This window comes from Lissotriton helveticus, chromosome 4_1 (assembly GCF_964261635.1).
Source record: "Lissotriton helveticus chromosome 4_1, aLisHel1.1, whole genome shotgun sequence".
Taxonomy (NCBI): Eukaryota; Metazoa; Chordata; class Amphibia; order Caudata; family Salamandridae; genus Lissotriton; species Lissotriton helveticus.
In genome coordinates, this window is record NC_136063.1 from 1,822,474,229 (window position 1) to 1,822,500,583 (window position 26,355).

The 26,355-nt window shown below is 48.5% G+C and overlaps 1 protein-coding gene across 1 annotated transcript in view; it reads right to left on the reverse strand.

Moving 5' to 3' along the window:
* Positions 1–26,355, reverse strand: part of TSPAN6 (tetraspanin 6) — a 324,416-nt gene that overhangs the window by 97,966 nt on the left and 200,095 nt on the right. Inside the window, exon 4 of the mRNA XM_078688453.1 lies at positions 11,944–12,045. Coding sequence (XP_078544579.1) covers positions 11,944–12,045 — 102 coding nt within the window. The remainder of the gene's footprint in view (positions 1–11,943; positions 12,046–26,355) is intronic.

Genomic DNA, 26,355 nt, shown 5'->3' on the forward strand with positions numbered 1-26,355 from the left:
ACACACACACAGAGTCCCACACACACACACAGAGTCCCACACACACACAGAGTCCCACACACACACACACACAGAGTCCCACACACACACACAGAGTCCCACACACACACACAGAGTCCCACACACACACACACAGAGTCCCACACACACACACACAGAGTCCCACACACACACACAGAGTCCCACACACACACACAGAGTCCCACACACACACAGAGTCCCACACACAGAGTCCCACACACACACACACAGAGTCCCACACACACAGAGTCCCACACACACAGAGTCCCACACACACAGAGTCCCACACACACAGAGTCCCACACACACACAGAGTCCCACACACACACAGAGTCCCACACACACACAGAGTCCGACACACACAGTCCCACACACACGCAGAGTCCCACACACACGCAGAGTCCCACACACACGCAGAGTCCCACACACACACACGCAGAGTCCCACACACACACACGCAGAGTCCCACACACACACACACACACAGAGTCCCACACACACACACAGAGTCCACACACACACAGAGTCCCACACACACACACAGAGTCCCCCCCACACACTCACACACACAGAGTCCCCCCCCACACACTCACACAGAGTCCCACACACACACACACAGAGTCACACACACACACACAGAGTCCCACACACACGCACAGAGTCCCACACACACACAGAGTCCCACACACACACACAGAGTCCCACACACACACACAGAGTCCCACACACACACACAGAGTCCCACACACACACACAGAGTCCCACACACACACACAGAGTCCCACACACACACACAGAGTCCCACACACACACACACAGAGTCCCACACACACACAGAGTCCCACACACACACAGAGTCCCACACACACACACAGTCCCACACACACAGAGTCCCACACACACACAGAGTCCCACACACACACACAGAGTCCCACACACACACACAGAGTCCCACACACACACACACACACACAGAGTCCCACACACACACACAGAGTCCCACACACACACACAGAGTCCCACACACACACAGAGTCCCACACACACACACAGAGTCCCACACACACAGAGTCCCACACACACACACAGAGTCCCACACACACACACAGAGTCACACACACACACAGAGTCCCACACACACACACAGAGTCCCACACACACACACAGAGTCCCACACACACACAGAGTCCCCCCACACACACACACACAGAGTCCCACACACACACACAGAGTCCCACACACACACACACAGAGTCCCACACACACACAGAGTCCCACACACACACACACACAGAGTCCCACACACACACAGAGTCCCACACACACACACACACACACACACACACAGAGTCCCACACACACACACAGAGTCCCACACACACACACACAGAGTCCCCCACACACACACACACACACAGAGTCCCACACACACAGAGTCCCACACACACAGAGTCCCACACACACAGAGTCCCACACACACACAGAGTCCCACACACACACAGAGTCCCACACACACACAGAGTCCCACACACACACAGAGTCCCACACACACACAGAGAGTCCCACACACACACAGAGAGTCCCACACACACACAGAGTCCCACACACACAGTCCCACACACACGCAGAGTCCCACACACACGCAGAGTCCCACACACACACACGCAGAGTCCCACACACACACACGCAGAGTCCCACACACACACACAGAGTCCCACACACACACACACAGAGTCCACACACACACAGAGTCCACACACACACAGAGTCCACACACACACAGAGTCCCACACACACACAGAGTCCCCCCCACACACTCACACACACAGAGTCCCCCCCACACACACACACAGAGTCCCACACACACAGAGTCCCACACACACACACACAGAGTCCCACACACACACACAGAGTCCCACACACACACACAGAGTCCCACACACACACAGAGTCCCCCCCCACACACTCACACACACAGAGTCCCACACACACACACAGAGTCCCACACACACACACACACACACACAGAGTCCCACACACAGAGTCCCACACACACACAGAGTCCCACACACACACACACACACACAGAGTCCCACACACAGAGTCCCACACACACAGAGTCCCACACACACAGAGTCCCACACACACAGAGTCCCACACACACAGAGTCCCACACACACAGAGTCCCACACACACAGAGTCCCACACACACACACAGAGTCCCACGCACACACAGAGTCCCACACACACACAGAGTCCCACACACACACACACAGAGTCCCACACACACACAGAGTCCCACACACACACACAGAGTCCCACACACACAGAGTCCCACACACACAGAGTCCCACACACACACACACAGAGTCCCACACACACACACACAGATTCCCACACACACACAGAGTCCTACACACACAGAGTCCCACACACACACACAGAGTCCCCCACACACACACAGAGTCCCACACACACACACACAGAGTCCCACACACAAACACAGAGTCCCACACACACACAGAGTCCCACACACACACACACACAGAGTCCCACACACACACACACACACACACAGAGTCCCACACACACACAGAGTCCCACACACACACAGAGTCCCACACACACACACAGAGTCCCACACACACACACACACAGAGTCCCACACACACACACAGAGTCCCACACACACAGAGTCCCACACACACAGAGTCCCACACACACACACACAGAGTCCCACACACACACACACACACACAGAGTCCCACACACACACAGAGTCCTACACACACAGAGTCCCACACACACACACAGAGTCCCCCACACACACACAGAGTCCCACACACACACACACAGAGTCCCACACACAAACACAGAGTCCCACACACACACAGAGTCCCACACACACACACAGAGTCCCACACACACACACACAGAGTCCCCCACACACACACACAGAGTCCCACACACACACAGAGTCCCACACACACACACAGAGTCCCACACACACACAGAGTCCCACACACACACACAGAGTCCCCCACACACACAGAGTCCCACACACACACAGAGTCCCACACACACACACACACACACAGAGTCCCACACACACACACAGAGTCCCACACACACACACACACACACAGAGTCCCACACACACACACAGAGTCCCACACACACACACACACAGAGTCCCACACACACACACACAGAGTCCCACACACACACACACACACACAGAGTCCCACACACACACAGAGTCACACACACACACACAGAGTCCCACACACACACACAGAGTCCCACACACACAGAGTCCCCCACACACAGAGTCCCCCACACACAGAGTCCCCCCCACACACAGAGTCCCCCCCACACACAGAGTCCCCCCCACACACAGAGTCCCCCCCACACACAGAGTCCCCCCCACACACACACAGAGTCCCCCACACACAGAGTCCCCCCCCCCCCCACACACACACACACAGAGTCCCCCACACACAGAGTCCCCCACACACACACAGAGTCCCACACACACACAGAGTCCCACACACACAGAGTCCCACACACACAGAGTCCCACACACACACACAGAGTCCCACACACACAGAGTCCCACACACACAGAGTCCCACACACACAGAGTCCCGCACACACACACAGAGTCCCGCACACACACACACAGAGTCCCACACACACACACAGAGTCCCGCACACACACACACAGAGTCCCACACACACACAGAGTCCCACACACACACACAGAGTCCCACACACACACACACACACACAGAGTCCCACACACACACACACAGAGTCCCACACACACACACAGAGTCCCACACACACACACAGAGTCCCACACACACACACAGAGTCCCACACACACACAGAGTCCACACACACACAGAGTCCCACACACACACAGAGTCCCACACACACACAGAGTCCCACACACACACACAGAGTCCCACACACACACACACAGTCCCACACACACACAGAGTCCCACACACACACACAGAGTCCCACACACACACACACACAGAGTCCCACACACACACACACAGAGTCCCACACACACACACAGAGTCCCACACACACACAGAGTCCCACACACACACACAGAGTCCCACACACACACAGAGTCCCACACACACACACACAGAGTCCCACACACACACACACAGAGTCCCACACACACACAGAGTCCCACACACACACACACAGAGTCCCACACACACACACACAGAGTCCCACACACACACAGAGTCCCCCCCCACACACTCACACAGAGTCCCACACACACACACACACACACAGAGTCCCACACACACACACAGAGTCCCACACACACACACACAGAGTCCCACACACACACAGAGTCCCGCACACACACACAGAGTCCCACACACACACACAGAGTCCCACACACACACAGAGTCCCGCCCACACACACACAGAGTCCCACACACACACACACAGAGTCCCACACACACACACACAGAGTCCCCCACACACAGACACAGAGTCCTCCACACACAGAGTCCCCCCCACACACACAGAGTCCCACACACACACAGAGTCCCCCCCCACACACTCACACACACAGAGTCCCACACACACACACACACAGAGTCCCACACACACACACACACAGTCCCACACACACACACAGTCCCACACACACACACACAGAGTCCCACACACACACACACACAGAGTCCCACACACACACACAGAGTCCCACACACACACAGAGTCCCCCCCACACACTCACACAGAGTCCCACACACACACACACAGAGTCCCACACACACACACAGAGTCCCACACACACACACACAGAGTCCCACACACACACACACAGAGTCCCACACACACACACACAGAGTCCCACACACACAGAGTCCCACACACACAGAGTCCCACACACACAGAGTCCCACACACACAGAGTCCCACACACACAGAGTCCCACACACACAGAGTCCCACACAAACACACAGAGTCCCACACACACACACAGAGTCCCACACACACACACACACAGAGTCCCACACACACACACACACAGAGTCCCACACACACACAGAGTCCCACACACACACACACACACAGTCCCACACACACACAGAGTCCCACACACACACAGAGTCCCACACACACACAGAGTCCCACACACACACACAGAGTCCCACACACACACACACACAGAGTCCCACACACACACAGAGTCCCACACACACACACACACACACACACACACACACAGAGTCCCACACACACAGAGTCCCTCACACACACACACAGAGTCCCACACACACACACACACAGAGTCCCACACACACACACACACACAGAGTCCCACACACACACACAGAGTCCCACACACACACAGAGTCCCACACACAGAGTCCCACACACACACAGAGTCCCACACACACACACAGAGTCCCACACACAGAGTCCCCCACACACACACACAGAGTCCCCACACACACACACAGAGTCCCACACACACACACAGAGTCCCACACACACACACAGAGTCCCACACACACACACAGAGTCCCACACACACACACACAGAGTCCCACACACACACACACAGAGTCCCACACACACACACAGAGTCCCACACACACACAGAGTCCCACACACACACACAGAGTCCCACACACACGCAGAGTCCCACACACACACAGAGTCCCACACACACACAGAGTCCCACACACACACAGAGTCCCACACACACACACACAGAGTCCCACACACACACACAGAGTCCCACACACACACACAGAGTCCCACACACACACAGAGTCCCACACACACACAGAGTCACACACACAGAGTCCCACACACACACAGAGTCCCACACACACACAGAGTCACACACACACACACACAGAGTCACACACACAGAGTCCCACACACACACACAGAGTCCCACACACACACACACAGAGTCCCACACACACACACAGAGTCCCACACACACACAGAGTCCCACACACACACAGAGTCCCACACACACACAGAGTCCCACACACACACACAGAGTCCCACACACACAGAGTCCCTCACACACACACACAGAGTCCCACACACACACACACACACAGAGTCCCACACACACACAGAGTCCCACACACACACAGAGTCCCACACACACACAGAGTCCCACACACACACAGAGTCCCACACACACACACAGAGTCCCACACACAGAGTCCCACACACACACACACAGAGTCCCACACACACACACACAGAGTCCCACACACACACACAGAGTCCCACACACACACAGAGTCCCCCACACACACACAGAGTCCCACACACACACACAGAGTCCCACACACACACACACAGAGTCACACACACACACACACAGAGTCCCACACACACACACACACACAGAGTCCCACACACACACACAGAGTCCCACACACACACAGAGTCCCACACACACACACAGAGTCACACACACACACACAGAGTCACACACACACACACAGAGTCCCACACACACACACAGAGTCCCACACACACACACAGAGTCCCACACACACACACACACACAGAGTCCCACACACACACACAGAGTCCCACACACACACACACAGAGTCCCACACACACACACACAGAGTCCCACACACACACACACACACACACACACACACACACACACACAGAGCGGTCGCGACTAGGACAACGGAGGCGCCTGTCACAAATCAGAACCAGATAACAGAAAGCAAATGGCATTGGTTGGTTAGAAGCACAAGTTCAAAGTCAAATTCAAAGGTCGGAGTCTATAGGGTAAAAACGTAGGTCAAAGGTCAGGACAAATGAACATAAACTTATACCACAGATAAAATAGAACGTGGGAGGCCCAAACCGAAAGAATCAAAATCCAAAAATGTTCCCAAACAAAGGTGACTGCTGAAACATTGGTAAAGGCAGCGAGTGTGATGGGAGAGACATGGGACGGGCGCGTGTGGGAGCCCGGGAGGGGCTGGCACAGCGCTGATGTCATTGTCATCTCGGAGCTGCGCGGGCAGCCGCTGCCGCCACCTCAGACCCCAGGAAAATGCGGAGAGGGCATTATTGGCAAATGGGAGCGGCACCATTAAAAGGAGACCGTGGCTGTCCTGGCTGGTACCGGGCTCTACCCACACACACCCTCCGCTCGGGGGGCAAGGTCCGCCCAAGACGTGCAGCGGCGCTGCTCCCTGCTGCAGCAGTGCTATGTGTCCCGATGCATCCGGGCACCGAGACATGCAGACAGGAGACACTAAATGCACACATGGTGGGTGGGGGGGCAGGTGACACACATGGGGGGCTGGTTAACACAAAGACAGGACGAGGGAGGAGGAACAGTCAGGGAGCTCGCATACTAAAACACGAGGGGGGAGGGGGTGCAGGAGAGAGCAGACAGAAGATTCATAGACGGCATAGACAATGAGTGACAGCAGTGACATCAGGCGTGAGTGTCCACACATGAGGCTTCAAGGATGAGGGAAGAGACAGGAGGCATGAGGGCACAGACAGGAGGCACGAGGGCACAGACAGGAGGCACAAGGCCCCAAAAAGAAGCATGAGAGCACAGACAGGAGGCATGGGGATACAGACAGGAGGGATGGCGGCACAGACAGGAAGCATGAGGGCACAGACAGGAAGCATCAGGGCACAGACAGGAGGCAGGAGGCATGAGGGCACAGATAGCGGGCATGAGGGCACAGATAGCGGGCATGAGGCACAGACAGCGGGCATGAGGGCACAGACAGCGGGCATGAGGGCACAGACAGCGGGCATGAGGGCACAGACAGCGGGCATGAGGGCACAGACAGCGGGCATGAGGAGGCATGCATGAGAACCCGGAGTCTGGAGTCAGGAACGAGCAGGCAGGAGACGTACACAAAACACACTGCCAAAGAGGAGAGAGTTAAAAGGAAGCAAGTCAGAGGAGGGTTTACACTTACAGGTAGACAACAGGGAGGAGGTGACAGGACAGACAGTGAGCCACAGGACGGACAAGCAGCAAACACCAGGAAAGACGGAAGAAGAGGAGGCAGGGTGCCCGCTCCCCAGAAGCACCCACAGGGGTCGTGCCAGGACACACACACCAGCAGGGGCCTCGCAGGGACACAAGGCCGGGCAGAGCAGGACACACACCCGGGCAGGTGCAGCGGGACCCCCGCCCCAGACAGTGGCAGCTCAGCCATCCGCATGACACGCCCAGGCAGGAGCAGCAGATCAGACACGCCCAGGCAGGAGCAGCAGATCACACAGTCGGGACACCCCGGCCGGGCACGTCGGGAGTGGGTGACTTAGCGGGGGCTTGGCAGTCGGCGCACACGTTGTTCCCCGGCCTCTAGATGAGCTCCTCCAGGGCTCTCTTGTTCCTCTCCTCTGGCATGGTGCCCGCGGGCGGCTGGAGGTGCACCACTCCCCTCTCCGATGCCTCCTACCTCCCGGCGGACTCTGGACGCAGGGGCTGAGGGCAGGCGGTGGGCTCCTCTTTCATCGCGGCATTACCTGCAGTTCCGGAATGCATCCCAGCTGGAGCCCTCTCCAAAAGGAGCAAGTTGTTGGGCTAGCTGCCTCTATGTGCGCCACGCGACGGGCCTGTGAAGCAGCTGGACTCTTCCTTGCCGTGCCCGCTTCTGTGCCGAGGCATTCCTGCAGACCTGTGAAGGGCCGAGCCCCATGCGGACACTCTGCGACCGGACCTCGGCCAGCTTTGCTCGGTGGCAGTGCTGTCCGCCCTCCTGCTGGGAGCCGGCTCATCTGCTGGTAATCGCTGCTGCAGTCCATCCCACGCTGAAAATGGCAGCCAGAGATGCGGATCGTGAGCAGCATATGGCAATGGTAGCAGGGTTAGTGATGGCCACCACGCAGGACAGCAAGGAGGCTGTACTCACAGTTCCGGAGGCTCCGAGTTGCGGTGTATAGGGCTGCAGCGAGCTCATCGCAGGTCTCAGCTGATCGCCACGCTTGGATCATTGGCTGGAGACGACAGTCGTTCTCCGAGACCTGCGTGCGTGATTGAACCCGGTTCTGCATCGGATCTATCTGGGACACCCACCGGAGCCACAACATGAGCAGGAGAGGAAACTGAAGTAGCTGCAGCAGCACAAGTCTATGCCCCTTCGAGATCGCAGTAGTAAGACCAGGATGACGGAAGGCGAGGCTTGGCCCTTGTTGTGCAGGCTAGATTTCATACCCGAGGGTTTTTTGTTAAACAGACTTGCCTCAGTGCAGCCACCTTGGGTTAACCTCTCTGCGACTTCGTGGAACGTTTTAAGTGCTGGTGAAATGCATCTGAAAGTGCCGAGAAGCGTAGAAGAAATAAAGAGGCGGGTGCAGGCCAATTATCCGTGGAGTTCGGCTGGTAGCTCGGGGCTAGATTTAAGGGCAGTCCGGCTCTGTGTGAGACCCCGGCGGTGGGTTTCCCCTCCTCCATCCCATGCCTATGCTCCCCTGCTGACTCCTCGCGAACTCCTATCTGCAGTGCTAGTGCTTCTCGCCGTGCATGCTCTCGGGAGGGAGGGCACACTCGAGCCGGAGAGGTAAGGGCAGAAGGGAACTTGGAAGGGGGATCGCGGGGGACCGACGTGAGCCAGGGGCGCGGAAATATGACCCCGAACCACACCGGAGCCCGCACTGACTGGGGAGGGAAGGAAAGCAGAGATGCGGACTCCTCACTTGTGAACCTCCCTCCCCGCAGTCACAGGCGGGGCGTAGGCTGGGAGCGTGAGAGAGGGGATACGGAGTGTGAGAGAAATTAGAAAGAGAGAAAGTCAGGGGGTACGGTGGGACGAAGAAGACAAGGCTATTCCTGCAGAAAGAGGAGCACGCTGCAAGAGAGCAGATAGAAATGGCGGCCGCAAATCTCCGAAAATTTCGGAATCGGGGGCGTGTTTTTGGCGCTCTGAGTGACGGATGACATCACAGGGTGAAAGAACGCAAAAAACACGCCCCCGAATCCGAAAGAGACGGGGCTTGATTGGAGTGACGCCCCTCTCCTCCAATGGCTGGCCTCCGTTTAGGAAGCCGGCCAATGGAGGAGAGAGGCGGGTTCAAGCCCCCATACCTAAAAACATTAAATCTCCCACCGGAGACTGCGCAAGCGCAGCCTTTGGTCCTCGACCTAAAAAGGACTCGAAAAAACTCAGTCAAAAAGTGACTGGCTCTTCCGGGATCTGCGCTTGCTGACACGGAAAAAGAAAGAAACTGAGGTTAGCGCACGAGGACGGCGGCTAAGTAGCTGCCGCGACGTCATCCCGGCGATCACGACGCTTACGGCGGAGTCGCACAACGCCACCTTCTGACGCGCAGGGGTACTGCTGACGAAAACTTTCCAGATCCTGTCTGTCGCCTGGGGGTAATTCTAAGGGAAGGAATGAATCACCATGTGTTTCTTTCAGATAGACTGTACAAAGTCCTATTCAAGTACAGACTATCTAAGGCATTCCTAACCCAGTTTATAGTTTTGAATTCCCGTTCCAAGCCACAATCGGAAAAGCTTACAGCAAAATTCGTAAATAAACAAAGAATGTAGGTAGTGTGAGGATTGGTCAATTCCTCACACTATCTACATTCTTTGTTGAACCGTTGTTCCAAATCCCAGCAGACTCATTTGTAACTCGCAAGGTATTATTGATCACATACATGCTCAGTCCATGCCCAAGATTGGATATAAATAACATGAAGGAAGGTCCTTAGTTACAGATCATAGGGAACTCCATAAAATGTACATTCCAGGTACAACCATGAGAGAGCATTACATGGAGTTTGCAACAAAATTTAGGTTGAACAAATTAGTGTGATGGGCAAGCCGAATCTTGAACTTACCATATACTAGATTTAAAGGCTCTAAAAAATGCCTTAAAGCTGTGGAACAAAGGCATTTGTGTAAAAAAAGAAAAAGCACATATACTTTTACAAAAGGCTCAAATACATGCCATCAGAAAGGCATATGTCTTTGCCAACATGTCAAACTACAAGCAGCAATTCTACATCACAACACCTATAGCCAGACGAAGTAAGATCACAAAGTGAATGTTTAGAGAGCGATGTGGAAGCAACATTAAATAAATTCAATTCAACAGCAAGACAGGTTGACAGAAAGCATTCACGTCTCTGCCTCTCAATATGATCAGAGCAACACCATACCTATATAGATTAAGATTCACTCAATTCTTGCAAGTAGTTGCTAACTGGAAAAGTATAGGGCAGTGGTTCTTAACCTGTGGTCCAGGGACCCCTGGGTGTCTGCTAAGACTACTCAGGGGGCTTGAGAGTGCTTGAAAAATAAAATGATATTAACAGATTAATAAAGTGGACATAAATAAATGAAGAAATGTCCAATTTAAAATGTTTAAAATGTTCTGTAAATATGACGGAATTTGAAATTGGAGGCTAATTTAGTTAGTATCCTCCAATTGATTTGTGAGAGCAGTGCAAGTGTATCAAACAGAATATAGTATGGATGAGTAGTAGTCCCTGTGTATTGTTTTGCGGTTAAAATCATCAAAAATGCTTAGGCCAAGGCCCTCTGCTTCCAGAAATGATTAGGTGGGTGTTCACAGCAGTCAAGAGGGTTAAGACTTAAGTTGTATCAAGTGCAACAGTTAAACCTCCATACTGCACAACAGCTGCAATTGAGGTAAGAGGACTTGAAGACAATTGCTAGCCTACTATCTCCATTCGTCCTCTGCTAAACCTCCATTTTACAAAGTGTAAGGTCCTTCATAGAGGTAGGACTTTGCAAATCAGTAATCGGGCTTACATTAACTCACTTTCTTCTGAAATTCAGGTGTTGATAGTTTAAGCAAGTGTCTGGGAGCAAGAACTGTTTGTTAGTCAATAAACAGTGTGACATGTTTTAAGATAACAAGCTATGCCTTCTTACGTTTCTTTGGATCGTGTCCACTGCTTCACTTGTCGGATCTGGGAAGGTAGAATTGTAGCCGTCAATTGCGTGTTTGAAGCTGCTCTGAAAGCTATTTTTTATCTGTAGGAAAAATATTGGGAAGACACAGAACAGTACTTAAATTAGTACAAATGTATGTACTACTGATTTCATGTCACCGTTTTAGCACGAGGACTTTATCTTTAGTGGTCTACTAGGTTTAGTATATATGTTAATATGCAGACACGAATAGTCTAACTAACTCACTATCAGATATGGAACATTCCTGCTCTTTCAATGAATATTTAAATTATTCGCATTATTTTTCTGTAAGAAATTGGGTTATTAGTTGCAAAGGATGTGTTTCCTTCACAAGTAATAAACTTGCAATTGTCTATTTACTGGGAACCAAGTACCCCAGTGTAGCACGTAACTCTCTCAGGGTAGCGCAGAAGTGCTGTTTAAGGCCTACTCAGGCAAGCTTTTGTGGGCTTCCAATCCCAATTCACTGGTATGTAACATCAACTTTCTATAAATGATTGTCCAGTCAATGCTTTTTCATTTAATAATGAAAAGTATTTTTATTATGCAAATGCTACTAAATACTATTCATTAAACTACAAAATATGTACATCAGGTAGATGGAATACCTTTGGTGATAGCCTTAGGGGCCGGACTTCCACCGCGCCCGCAAAGTCTTCTGTGCCAAAGCCCGGCAGTCGGGGTACGACTTGGAGTCATGGTCGCGCCCCAGGCAGTAGAGATACACGCAGTGCGGGTCCGTCAACTACATCATGCGGTGACAGTCCCCACAGGTTCATACACCGGGCATCCCTACGACACCAGGAGTCAATCGACTCAGAAGAAATGAGGACAAAGGACTCGAAAAAACTCAGTCAAAAAGTGACTGGCTCTTCTGGGATCTGCCTTGCTGACACGGGTCAGCGCACGAGGACGGCGTCTAAGTAGCTGCCGCGACGTCATCCCGGCGATCACAACGCTTACGACGGACGCGGATTCGCACAACGCCACCTTCTGACGTGCAGGGGTACTGCTGACGAAACCTTTCCAGATCCCGTCTGTCGTCTGGGGGTAATTCTAAGGTAAGGAATGAATCACTATGTGTTTCTTTCAGATGCACTGTACAAAGTCCTATTCAAGTACAGCCTATCTAAGGCACTCCTAACCCAGTTTATAGTTTTGAATTCCCGTTCCAAGCCACAATCGAAAAAGCTTACAGCAAAATTCGTGAATAAACAAAGAATGTAGGTAGTGTGAGGATTGGTCAATTCCTCACACTACCTACATTCTTTGTTGAACCGTTGTTCCAAATTCCAGCAGACTCATTTGTAACTCGCAAGGTGTTATTGATAACGTACAAGCTCAGTCCATGCCCAAGAGTGGATATAAATAACATGAAGGAAGGTCCTTAGTTACAGATCACAGGGAACTCCATAAAATGTACATTCGAGGTACAACCATGAGAGAGCATTACATGGAGTTTGCAACAAAATTTAGGTTGAACAAATTAGTGTGATGGGCAAGCCAAATCTTGAACTTCCCATATACTAGGTTTAAAGGCTCTAAAAAATGCCTTAAAGCTGTGGAACAAAGGCATTTGTGTAAAAAAAAGAAAAAGCACATATACTTTTACAAAAGGTTCGAATACATGCCATCAGAAAGGCATATGTCTCCCAAAAATGTATTGTGCAGACGGGTGCCTCAGAGCATGGCACAGGGGCCGTGCTCTCACAGATAAATGAAGAGGGCCTGGATCAGTCTATAGCCACCAAGTGGTACGTCTCCCTTAGGATACGCAATATTACAGGCGCTGCCAAGATGCTCCTTTCACCAGGCAGTTGAACCACCCACCCACCCTGCTTTACAAAATAACCGAACACGCACTTTTAAATAAATCTGTACACCGAATGGCTCCATAACACTACAATTTCTGAAAGCAATGACTCCTGGTAACAAGCATTTGCAATGCTATAGGTCTCGCATTTACGCAACTTTAAGCTATTGGCATTGTAAATGACAATGCCTTATTTAGGTTTTAAAAACGAAAACAAAAATAAAAGGTATTGTTATTTATGTCAATAGCTGAAACTCGCGTAAATGCAAGACCTAGTGCATTGCAAATGCTTGTTCACTGTTGCAAGGCCTATCCCTCCCAAAGGTTGTCAGTGGGATTGCCTTAAACATCTTTTAAGTGTAATTTCCGATTTACAGCAAATTGAAAATTGGCGTTTGGTGTTTCAGGACTCACAATTTAAAACATCTTTTAGTAAAGTTATTTTTTAGATTGCAGGTCTCAAAATGCCACTTTTAAAAAGTGTTCCTACTTTAACCATTCTTTGCAACTGCCTGTCTCAAAATTCACATCTGGGTTAGGGTGAAAGTTGGGCTTTGTGCATTCCCTCTAGACAGTCACACAAAGGGAGCTGGTGTGTGATAAGTGCATCCTGATGGCCCACAACCAGGCTGATGGGTCTTCCTGAGGTAGATTGGGAGGAAGGAGCGAACACTTGCACCTGAAAAGGAATATGTGTGTCCCTACACAAAGAGCTGCACCTGCCTGTGGTGTGTCTGGAGCCTGGACAGTAAAGGCAGGGACCTTGAGATATTCAAAGGCCTCTTTGATGGCTCCCCAACTTCAAAGACACCTGATAACACTAAATCAGAACTCTACTGGAACCAAGCACATTCTGCCTGGATAAAGAGCAACTGTTCTGTGGGATGGACTGCCACTTTGCTACTGCCGTTGCTGTGTCGGTCTGCTGATTGCTGTTCTGTAGGAGGGACTGCCACCTTGCTACCTTCTCTGCTGTGTTGGCCTCCTGCCTGCTGCTCCTTGCCTGGAGTGAGAGGGACTGGACCTGCTCTCTACATCCTTGAACCCAAGATCCCCCAAGGGCTTCCTTCCTTTTCTCTGATGTCTCAGGGTTACAAAACACGTCTTGCAAATCTGCTAATGCTGCAGGACTCTGCCATCTGTACGTCCTACCCTTGCCTGAGGTGCCCCCTTCAGTCCTGGGCCTTAGAAGTGGTTTTCCTGCACTATAGCCAATTTAAATCAGGCTTCTGTGCTCTTCGCGACAGTGAACATGCCCGTTTGCTCCAGAACTTTGTCGCTAGCTCGAAGGATCATCGCGAGCGGGAACAAGTTCGTCTCTTTGCACAGCAGTATTGCCCCTCGTGACCACCAGGCCCTAGACCGTTTGTCCGCAACACCTGGCGACTCTTCGCGCCCTGGGGACCATCGTCAGCGATGCTCACTGTGTTCCTGGTGAACTCTTTACCTACAAACGGGCTTAACTTGAGAAGGTAAAACTTCAGTGTGACCAGTATGCAACTGTATCCGACACGCGCTCCATCAGTCGGCTTGACGTTTCAGATTTGGCCCGGTCAAGAGTGACCTCAAGTAACCCTTTAGCGCCATTGACTTCTAATTCCTGTTAACATTTATATCACGTCTTCTACTGATTAAAACAAGACCAAAATGACAAACGTCCAATCAGATAAACATTCTCTATTGTTCTAAACTGGTGTGGAGCGTTCTGCTGGTGTTTTCATTGTGTTACTGTAATTAATGTGTTTCACAAATACTTTACACATTGCATCTTAAGTTAAGCACGACTGCTCTGTGACAAGCTACCAGAGGAGAGGGTAAGTACAGATGTATTTAGGGTGTGTATTTGACTTACCCTGACTAGGATTGGGGTCCCTATTTGGACAGGGTGCAAACCTCTGCAAACTAGAGACCCAATTTCTAACAAGCAGCAATGGAGGGTGCGTGACTAGTAGAGCACACAGCAAGAGAGTAGATTGAAGCTACAGAACGCAGAATTGGAGGGTGGATGGGCATGGGAAAGCAGCAAGGAAGGGGTGGGGCAGACACTAAGCAACAATAATAACAGGCGGAGAATGGGGAAAAACAATGAAGAGTGGGGGACACTAAGGCTGCAACAGAGGAACGTGAACGGACAACGGAGTAACTAGCAAAAGAGGGAGGATGGGCGGACACTAAGCAAAAATGAAGGGAAAGTTGGTGTGCACTAAGATACAATGGGGTATGGGATGTGTGGTCATACACTAAACAGTGGCAACTGAGGAAGGTTGGTGGGGAAAAGCAATGGCAACAACATAGGGTGGGTGTGTGGGGAAAGGCAACAAAGGCAATGGAGGCAGGGGAGGGTGGGCGGACACTAAGCAACAGGGTGGTGTACTACGGCTGATGGGCCCAAGTGGGAGCTACCAAAATCAATGTGAGTGATGTTTTCCTGAGTTTCTCAAAGGGAGGAGTGGGAGAGCCGGAAAAAAGTAGGCAAATATCCCTGACTAATTCATCCATGGGGCATTGCCTTTGGATAGTGTGTGCGGGAACCTGGAGGCGAAGTTTGGGCATTGTGCGTCGTTTGCTGTGGCGAACAGATTTATTTGCAGGTATTCCCATTGTTGAAAGTATGGATGGAGAACTTGGGGATGAAGTTCTCACTTGTGTATTTGCGGTCTCATTCTGCTGAGGAGGTCAGCAATTTGATTGTTCGCTCCTGGGAGGTGTTCTGCCAGAAGGTGAATCTTGTGATGGTTTGCCCATTTCCAAATTGTCTGAGACAGTTGTGAGAGAGTACCCACCCTGTTTTTGTACATAGTGCATCGCTGTCATGTCCGCGCGGACTGGGACAACTTTGCCTGTGAGATGAGACTGAAAAGCTTTCAGTGCTAGAAATACTGCTAGAAGCTCTAGATAGTTGATGTGTAGACAGGTGTCCCAGAGACCATAAATTGTAAAATGATGCAGATGTGTACCTCAACCCGTGAGAAAGGAGTCTGCTGTTAACACGACTTGTGGAACAGGGTCGATAAAAGGCCGGCCTTTTGATAACTTTTGTGGGTTCCACCACTGCAGGGAGTGATGGGATGCGACTGTCAACCAACACTAGATTTGTTAATTGACCCGGTGACTGATTCCACTGACGTGCTAAGCATTCTTGTAGTGGACGTACGTGTAGACTTGCATGAAGCGCTATTGCAATGCATAACACCATCATTCCTAGTAGGCACATGAAAGTCCTGGCTGGCAAGGTTTGGAACTGCAGCAATAGAGTTTGGATACTGGAAATTCTAGCTGCATTGAGGCAGGCTAGAGCCATATGAGTGTTGAGAGTGGCTCCTAGAATTGTATCTGTGAAGACTGTAGGTGAGACTTTTAAATGTTGACCGTGAAGCCCAATTCGAGGAGTAGGTGTAGTGTGGTCCGAGTGTATTCTAGACATACTGGTGTGTGCTGGCTTTGATGAGCCAGATGTCTATGTACGGGAAGATATGAATTTGTTGTCTTATGAAATGAGCTGCCACCACTGCTAGACATTTGGTAAATACTCTGGGAGCAGTAGTCACTCCGAATGGAAGTATTTTGAACTGATAGTGTTTGCCTGCTATCACAAACCTGAGTTATTTGTGATGAGCTGGATGAATAGGAATGTGAAAATATGTGTCTTTTAAGTCCAGTGTGGACATAAAATCGCCTTACTGTAGAAGTGGAAGGACTTGGTGAAGCGTTAACATGTGGAAATGTTCTGAGAGGATGTAATGGTTTTACTCTCTGAGACCCAAAATTGGTCTTAAGGAGCCGTCCTATTTGGGGTTTAGAAAATAGAGTACTGAAATGGAACTGGTTCTATGGCTCCCTTTTCTAAGAGAAACAGCACCTCATGTTTGAGTAACTGTAAGTGGCCTGACAACAGTCTGAACGCGAGGTGGTATATTTGGTGGATTAAAGGTGAGCTCCAGGCAATAACCATGTTGGGTAAGGTTGAGCACCCATTTGTGAGTTGGTATATATTGTCAAATGGGGAGAAACAGTTGAAGTCTTCCCCCCACAGGTGTTAAGTGATTGGGGGAAGTGTGGGCAAGTCACTGTTTACTAAAGGAAGGGGTGTTACGCAGTATGGTGCCTTTACCCCTACCTTTGGAATTGTTGCCTCTATATCCTCCTCTATAGAAACCTCTGGAGGGAAAGGCTGATTGTTGCCTTTTCAAGAGGAAGCATTTGGGTCTGGGATGTCGTCTTAGACCCTGCTCTATAAAATGAGCTGCAAAAGGAGCCTCTATTTGGTGGGGACTAGAGCGCTCCCATGGACTTTTTCACTTCGGTGTCTTTTTTCATCTTTTCTAATGACTGGCCGACTACAGGACCAAACAGGTGTTCCTTGTCAAAGGGGGTTTTCAAAATGGACTGTTGAACGTCAGGCTTAAATCCCGAGACCCTAAGCCATGCCTGCCTTCTGAGGAGGATGCTGGTATTGCTCTCCATAGATGCAGTGTCTGCTGCATCTAAAGCACATCTGATTGAGGAGTTAGAGATTACTTTTCCCTCTTCAACTAACTGCTGTGCCTTAGTTTTGTGTGTGTCTGGAAGATATTGGAGCAGTTGCTCCATCTCCTCCCAGTGTGCCTTGTCTTACCTGGCTAGTAGGCCCTGTGTGTTTGCAATGCGCCTTGGTTAGCGGCTTGAACAGCCACTCGTATTCCTGAGGCATCTATAAGTTTAGATGCCTTGTCCGGTGGCTGTGAATCCCCAGAGGTTTGCAAATTAGCTCTTTTGTGAGCACTGGACCCTACTAGTGAGTCCAGAGGTAACTGTTCTTTGATAGAACACAGGATCTGATTGGGAGGGTTTGTTATTCTTTATCTACTTTTGGAGTTAAAATACTTGCTTGGACAGGGTATTTAAAGATATAATCTGCATGCCTCATCATACCTTTAACCATGGGGAGTGTCTGACTTGACCTATGTGTGGAGTCAAGTGTTTGAAATAAAAAGTACTCTTCTACTGTTTCTTTATGTGAGGCTACCCCATGATACTCTGCTGCTCTAGCAATGAGCTGTTGGTAAGCCATATTATTGTCTGTGATGATGGCTTTGCAGGGTAAAGGTCTGGGTCGTTATCTACTGGAGGATCAATGGTTTACTCACTCCATGGGTCTACAGGCAAATGAGTATCATCATCACCATGATTCCCTTTTGGATCTCTATCTGGAGATCCCTGAGGTGTTATGTGTAAGGGATCTTCCATTAGTAACTGTGGAGAAGATGGTGGAGGGGAGAGGGTTGCGGAGCAGGATAAATAGGGCTGGTAGCCATGTCCTTCTTTAGAGGAATCTTTTTGGCAGTGTCCTCTGAAGGAAGTTTGTTTTAGAAGAAATATGTTCAGTGACAGGATTAATATAAATCTTTTCTGTTTAGGATCCAATTTGGCCTTAAGAACGTCTAAAATTTGTTCTGGAGGCTCGGAGAGACTGTCTTTAGATTTCGGCAACAAAATCAATTTGTCTTTGGTAGTGGAAGGTTTCGGCTCCGAAGCGTGTATTTGTTTCAAAGCAGAGGGCACATATAATCTGATAAATCACCAATCATTGGTTTGGCTGGGCAACCAGTATGATCACTTTAATCGATGAGTTTTCATGAAATAAACAGACATAAACATGACAATAAACAGATCTCTCCCAATCTACAAGAACAGCCAAGGAAATGTCGATTCTCCAATTATCATGCTGAGAGAATCTTGATTTCATTAAAGACAACGGAGGCTGACATTATGCAATAACCTTTTATTGCTCCCAGGACATGCAGCCCTTTAAAGTGTAACAAACATCATAAAGAAACATTCCTTTCCCAGTTTATGATAAAACCCAGACTTTCTAAGAGGTCTATAACTGTCTTCAGATCTTTGATGATTTGAGCATAGTCTTGAGAAAGAATCAGGATGTCGTCTAAGTAAATGATGAGACAAATCCCTTTTTCTCTTAGACATGAGGCAACTGCTCTCATTACCTTGGTGAAACACCATGGGGCAGAAGAGAGGCCGAAGGGAAGAGCCTGAAATGGAAAGAGATGGTTTTTCCAAATGAACTGAAGAAAGGGTTGGTGTTCCTTTGTCATGGGAATTGTAAAGTAGGCGTCCTTCAGATCTAATTTGACTAGCCAGTCTCCTTCTAGTAAGAAGTCTCTGAGAAGATGGATGCCCTCCATCTTGAAATGACGGTAGACAAGGAATGTGTTGAGTTCCATGAGATTTATAACCGGTCTCCAACCCTTGTCTTTCTTTTCCACAAGGAAGAGAGTACTTATGAATGTCATAAATTCCATGGGTACCTCTAGAATTGCTCCTTTTTTTAGCATTGAGGAAATTTCTTCTTCTATGATTTTTTCTTTATCTAGTGTAAGGGGTGTCGGTCTTGGAAGAGAGTACTGTATTGGAGTCTTGGTGAAATCTATACAAAAACCTTGAACGGTGTTCAGAACCCAGGGATCTTGTGTGATAATTTTCCAATTGTGGTAAAAGAATCTTAGTCTGCCACCTACTTTTGGATTCAAAGAAAGGGAAGGGGAAGGAGTACTCACTTGAGGGGTGGAGTCAGCAGGTGCTCCTCGTGCTCGGAATTCTCTGGAGCGGAAACCTCTTCCTCTGGGTGGATAAAACTGTGGTTAGTTGGGTGGTTGGTACCCTCTACCAAAATTGCCTCTGTTTCTTGGGAAGGGGCGTCGATTAAAGCGGCCGGAAGATTGCCCCCTTCTTCCAGCCCTTCCAAAAAGGTTGCTGTTGTAGTTAAAAACTTTTTTCATGTTTTGATGCGCTCTATCTAAAGCGGTAAAGGTTGATACATATTAAAACTTCTCCAAAAAGTAAACCTTTTGGATTAATGGAGGTTTCTTTTTCAGCCATATCGATTAATGTTGGACTAATTTTATTGAGGACTACTCTTCTTCTTGCGTTGGCATTTCCTAAGAGGACAAGTGCTCTTTGGCTCCATCCTCGAATGGAGTGTGTGTCAAGAGGGGAACCATTAAGGTAACTCTCCTCAGCTGCGTCGAATATTTTAGTAAGTGGACCTAGGATGTCGAGAACTTTATCTTGGCAGAGCTTAAGCGACCTTTCCAAGCCTTTGCGTGGGTCTCTTCCTAATTTAAAAAGATAAGTAATTAGTTCCGGATCAAGGTTAGGAGTTTGACAGACTTTACCTTCAATTGAAGGTCTGGTGCATTCTGCCCTCAAAAGATTGCAAGTTTCCCTTTCTAAAGGGTTCCTAATCCATTTAGATATGAATTTAGAAACGTGCTCATGTGGAGTCCACTCTGAGCTTCTAGGATGTTTAATGTTAAAAGGGGAGAACATTTCTTCCCCTAAACGGTCCAAGATACTATCTTTAGAAGATGAAGGACCATTGTCGTCATTCAAGAGAAAGGAATCAATATCTTGATCGTCCTCATCTAGGTCAAGAATATATTCGTCAGGAAATTCTGAGCCATCAATATCACTTGGATCATTATCTAGAGCACTTTGGTGAATTGTGCCGCGAGGGGCACCCATCAAATATGTGCCGCTAAGGACACCTTTCAGATTTGTGCCGCTAAGGACACCTTTCAGATTTGTGCCGCGAGGGACACCTGAGGCAAATGAGGTGCGAGGACCTCCTGTAAAATTTGAGGTGCTAGGACCTCCAGTGCTCTCTGGGGTATAATCAATATTATTACTTTTTTTATGCCTCTTACCCCTTTTTTCGGTGAGATCATTAATCTCAGCTATGTCCAATACAGGAGTAATATTTTTATATATATACAATGTACCTGTTTTATATACCATCTGTTGTTGCTATGGAATGTTTCTTTATGATGTTTGTTACACTTTAAAGGGCTGCATGTCCTGGGAGCAATAAAAGGTTATTGCATAATGTAGCCTCCGGTCTTGTAATGAAATTAAGGAAACATTTTCAATGGTCTTCAACTTGAAATCTGTTCGAAATGGGGGTCTCTCGTTGGCAGAGGTAAATACCTTTGTCTAAATAGGGACCCTTGCATCTAGTCAGGGTAAGGGGAATACACTTTAAATATAACCCCTGCTCACTCCCTTGGTAGCTTCGCATAAGCAGACAGACTTATCTCAGAGGCAGTGTGTAAAGCATTTGTGAACACATACAGTAATACAGTGAAAACTACAAATGAACACCACATCAGCTTAGAAAAATAGTAATAGTTCAGTTCAAAGCAAATTGCAGATGCAACACTTTTCACACAAATTACCTTGGATGCGTCGCGCACACAAACATAAGGGTCGTAGAGAAGGTGATGCGTCAGCTCCTTACACTCAGGGAAGGTGATGCGTTGGTTCCTTACCAGAGAGGAGAAAATGCATTGGTTTCATACCAGGGAGGAGGTGAAGCATCGGTTTCATACTGGGCCCCCCAACGATGCGACAGAATTGGCCCTCGATGTGATGCGCCAATCTGGGACGTGTGTGGGTTCTTGCGTCGGAATCGGTGCACTGATCTCAGAGTTTGGTGCACTCAATGCGGCGATTTCTAGAGCCGCGGGCAGGCGATGCGCCGATTTCTTCGGTGATGTGTCAGAAACAGGTGCGGATGCGTCGCCCTTCTTGAAGTTGTGTTACTTTTCCAGCTCCCAGCGGAAAACAGCCTACAGAGGTCTAAAAACAACAGCAGGAACCTCTTTGCAGGTCGGAACTCCCAGCAAAGAAGTTCAGGGAAGCTGGTGGTGAAGGCTTTGTGTCCCTGAGACTTCAGAACAGGAGGCAAGCTCAGTGTCACGCCATTGGAAATCTTCCCTAAGCAGGGGACACAGCAAACAGCAAAGTCCTTTTCCCTTTCCTTGGCAGAAAGTAGCCACTGCAGGCCAATCCCAGACAGAAAACAGCACAGTGGCAGTATTCCTCATCAGCTTCTTCGGCTCATTCCATGGCAAGGTTCCTCTTGATTCCCAGACGTGATCTGTTAAGTCTTTTCTATCCCCGAGACTTCCAACAGAAGGCAAGCTCTACTTCAATCCCTTGGAGAAAACGAACAGGATGATGAAAGCACAGTTCAGTTCTTTCCCTACCCAAGAAAGAAGCAACCACTGCAGGCCAGCCCAAGCAGCACAGGGGCAGTACTCCTCCCCCAGCTTTCCTGGTTCTTCTTCTGGCAGGTTCCTTAGTTCAGCAATGACCTAAAGTTCAGGGGTCTGGGCCCCACTTCTATAGAGGAAATTCCTTTGTGCTCTGGTGGCAAAAAAGCTCTATGCCCAGCCAAAACCAGTTTTGTCCTCTCTGGAGCAGCTGCCCAGCAGGAGGTGGAGACAGCATTGTGGGAGGTAGACCGGGCCTATTCAGGTGCAAGGACATCTCCTCCAACCACTCTAAATGCAGACCGGGACGATTCAGGTGCTAGTAAGAACTCCTCCCCCATACTCTGAATGCAGCCCAGTTCTACTCAGCCCAGTCCTGATTCATCCAGACTCTCTGGAGCCACTACACATTCCCAGCCTCTGTCACTCCAAAGCCAGACAATCTATATACATCCTAGCAGAGACACAGTGGATAGCTAAGCAAGTAAATACCTACTTTCTAAAAGTGGTATTTTCAAACACAGAATGTAAAAATCACCCTCACTAAAAGATGCATTTTAACATTCTGAGCTTAGGTATACTACATTTTATTTCCCTACCTTGTTCCCAGGGGTAGTTATGTTTAGAAGATGATATAAACAAACTGCCCATTCTATCCTATGGTAACAGATAGCCTTGTAATAGCGAAAAACGAAATTGGCAGTATTTCATTATCAGGACATGCCACACACACCAGGGAATATCCTAACTTTCACATACACTGCACCCTGCCCACAGAGGTGCCTTGGGCCTACCTTTGGGTTGACAAGCATGTATGAAAAGGGAAGGGTAAGGCATGGCAAGCGGGGGCACTTGCCAAGTCGACATGGCAGTGCTAGAATGCACACAGATACTGCAGTGGCAGATCTGAGTCATATTAACAGGCGGCTTATGTGGGTGGCACAATCAGTGCTGCAGGTCCACTAGCAGCATTTGATTTACAGGCCCTGGACACACACAGTGCACTGTACTAGGGACTGACTAGTAAATCAAATCAACCAATTATGGAAACACCAATCTATAACAACAATTTACAGGGAGAGCATGTGCACTTTGGCACTGATCAGCAGTGGCAAAGTGCCCAGAGTCAAGTCAAGTCAAAGACTGCTTTGTTCGATTTTGGTTAAAAACCATAAAAGCACAGTAAAAAACAATTTGTGTTATAAAAAATTTACCATGAAATTGCATGAACATTACTATGAATCATAATACAATAGAAAAAGCAGCTTGTATTAAATACATCAACATTTTGGGCTGACTCAGACAGATAATTATAAATTCATTCATTGTAATCCTATGTCTGATTACAGTTTTTAAAAAAAGCGACATAAGCAACTTGATCAGTTCATCCTCCAGCATTTGAAGCCTCAAAAGTGCTGCTCTACATTGTCTGAATCCCCACTTTTTCAGAATAAATATTAAGAATCTTCTCCTTGGCAAGTCATAAAATTTACAGAAAAGTATGCAATGCAACACTGAACAGAAGTATCGTCGCATGGACACGGTAAAACATTTTTAGACCAAGAGTTTGCCTCTCGGAATGTAACCAGTCTAAAAAAATGCCTCCCTCTAAAACGTGTCAGTAACATGCGTGAGTAGCAGCTTTGGATCTGTATTAGATAAGGTTGAATTCCCTGGCCTTGGAGCATCAAGTGGTTCTCCATAACTGAGATCTTACATTTCTCTATAAGCCAGCGCTTATTCTCTAGGAAGTTTAAACATGTTTCTTTCAAGCTCTTCCTTGATACAGTTTCTAGACTGTTTGGGGAGTCAAAATATACTGGATACCCAATGTCATAAAATAGTTTCTTTACATACTTAATCCAGGAGATCCTGGTAAACCCCTCTAAATTGAGGCAATCCTTGATTATATCTCTGTTAAGACCGGTCTCATCAGTGGACCACACCTTATGTCATAAAAGGAGGGGTTTAAGTTTAATAAGGTGCGATATATATGGCAGGTCAAGTTCCTTATGGCATGCATAAGTAGAGGTGGAAGCCGGGACGGAAAGGAGATAGCGCAAAAACGCATTCTCACAAAGTTGTATGTTGTGAACTTCTGTTATTCCCCAAATCCCCGCCCCATATATCGCTGTGGATACACATTTAGATTTATATATGTCCACAAGCACTGGAACTGGTCGTCCACCCAACTTGTTGGAAAAGTTACGAACAGCACCTATTGCTCTGGAGAAAGCCAATTTTCTTGAGTGTACCGCAGATGACCAAGTACCCGATTTCTCAAAGTTAATACCCAGATACGAGAATTTATCAATCGTATCTATTTTCGTTTTTGAAATAAAAGTTTTACATTTGGTGGTTTTTCTTGTAGTACAGCACATAGTAAATGTATTGCTTATATTTATTTTTAGGCCTCTATCATTCATGTAATTTGAGAATTTGGTGATAGCTCTTTGGAGGCCTATCTGGGTCCGTGCCATGATTATTGCGTCATCCGCATATAATAAAACGGGGACTGGGGCGTTTCTAATTTGAGGGTAATCCTGCTTATCCTGGACCAGGTGGGAGCCTACACAGTTTATATATAAATTAAACAAGAACGGTGCGAGTATGCATCCTTGTCTGACTCCTTTATTTATACTAAACTTAGCTGTGCACTCGCCTTGCTTCCTGTACGCCCCCTCGCCCCCTATATAACTCCTTAATAAATATGAGCAAATTTGGGTCCACAAGGTGCTCCAAAGTTTGTCATGGTTTAAACATTCGAAGGTTGAACTCAGATCGACAAACGTTAAAAACAAGTTTTCCCTTTTGGCTGATACATATTTAGCAATGATCAGCGCCAAGTTTAATCCTTGTTCTGTCGTTCGAGTCCTGCCCTAAAACCGTATTGGAACTTTGAAAGTATGCCCCTTTCTTCCACCCAGAGTTGTAATTTATTTAATATGACTCTCCTAGCAACATTCATAAGTGAGTCCAATAATGATATTGGACAATAACACTTTGGTTCATTTCGGTCACCCTTTTTATAAATTGGAATTACTATTGCCTCTAGCCAGGTGGGAAAGAACCTATATTTATTACAGCGGTTTAAAACATTAGTTAAGAGTGGGGCCCATAACTCAGTGTTAGATTTATATATATCCACTGGCACGCAGTCGGGTCCTGGGGCTTTCCCTGCAGCACTCTCATTTATAGCAGCTAAAACTTCTGCAAGTGAGAATTCGATGTTCAGGGGAAAAGGCGCGTTATTCACTTTTTCATCTTGTTCAATTATGCCAGTTCCCTCGCTCTCAATTAAATCATCTGCCTGATAGAGGTCCTTAAAATAGTTAACCCATCTGTCTTCCGTGATTGCCACTTCAATTGTATCAGCTACCCTATCTACAAAAAAAGGAGCATTTACAGCCTTCCAAATGCCCGTATTGTCCTTGATTAAGCAGGCTTGGTGTAGCCCCTGCCATGCTTCCAGTTTCAATGGACTCTTGTGCTTTTTAACTGCTCGTT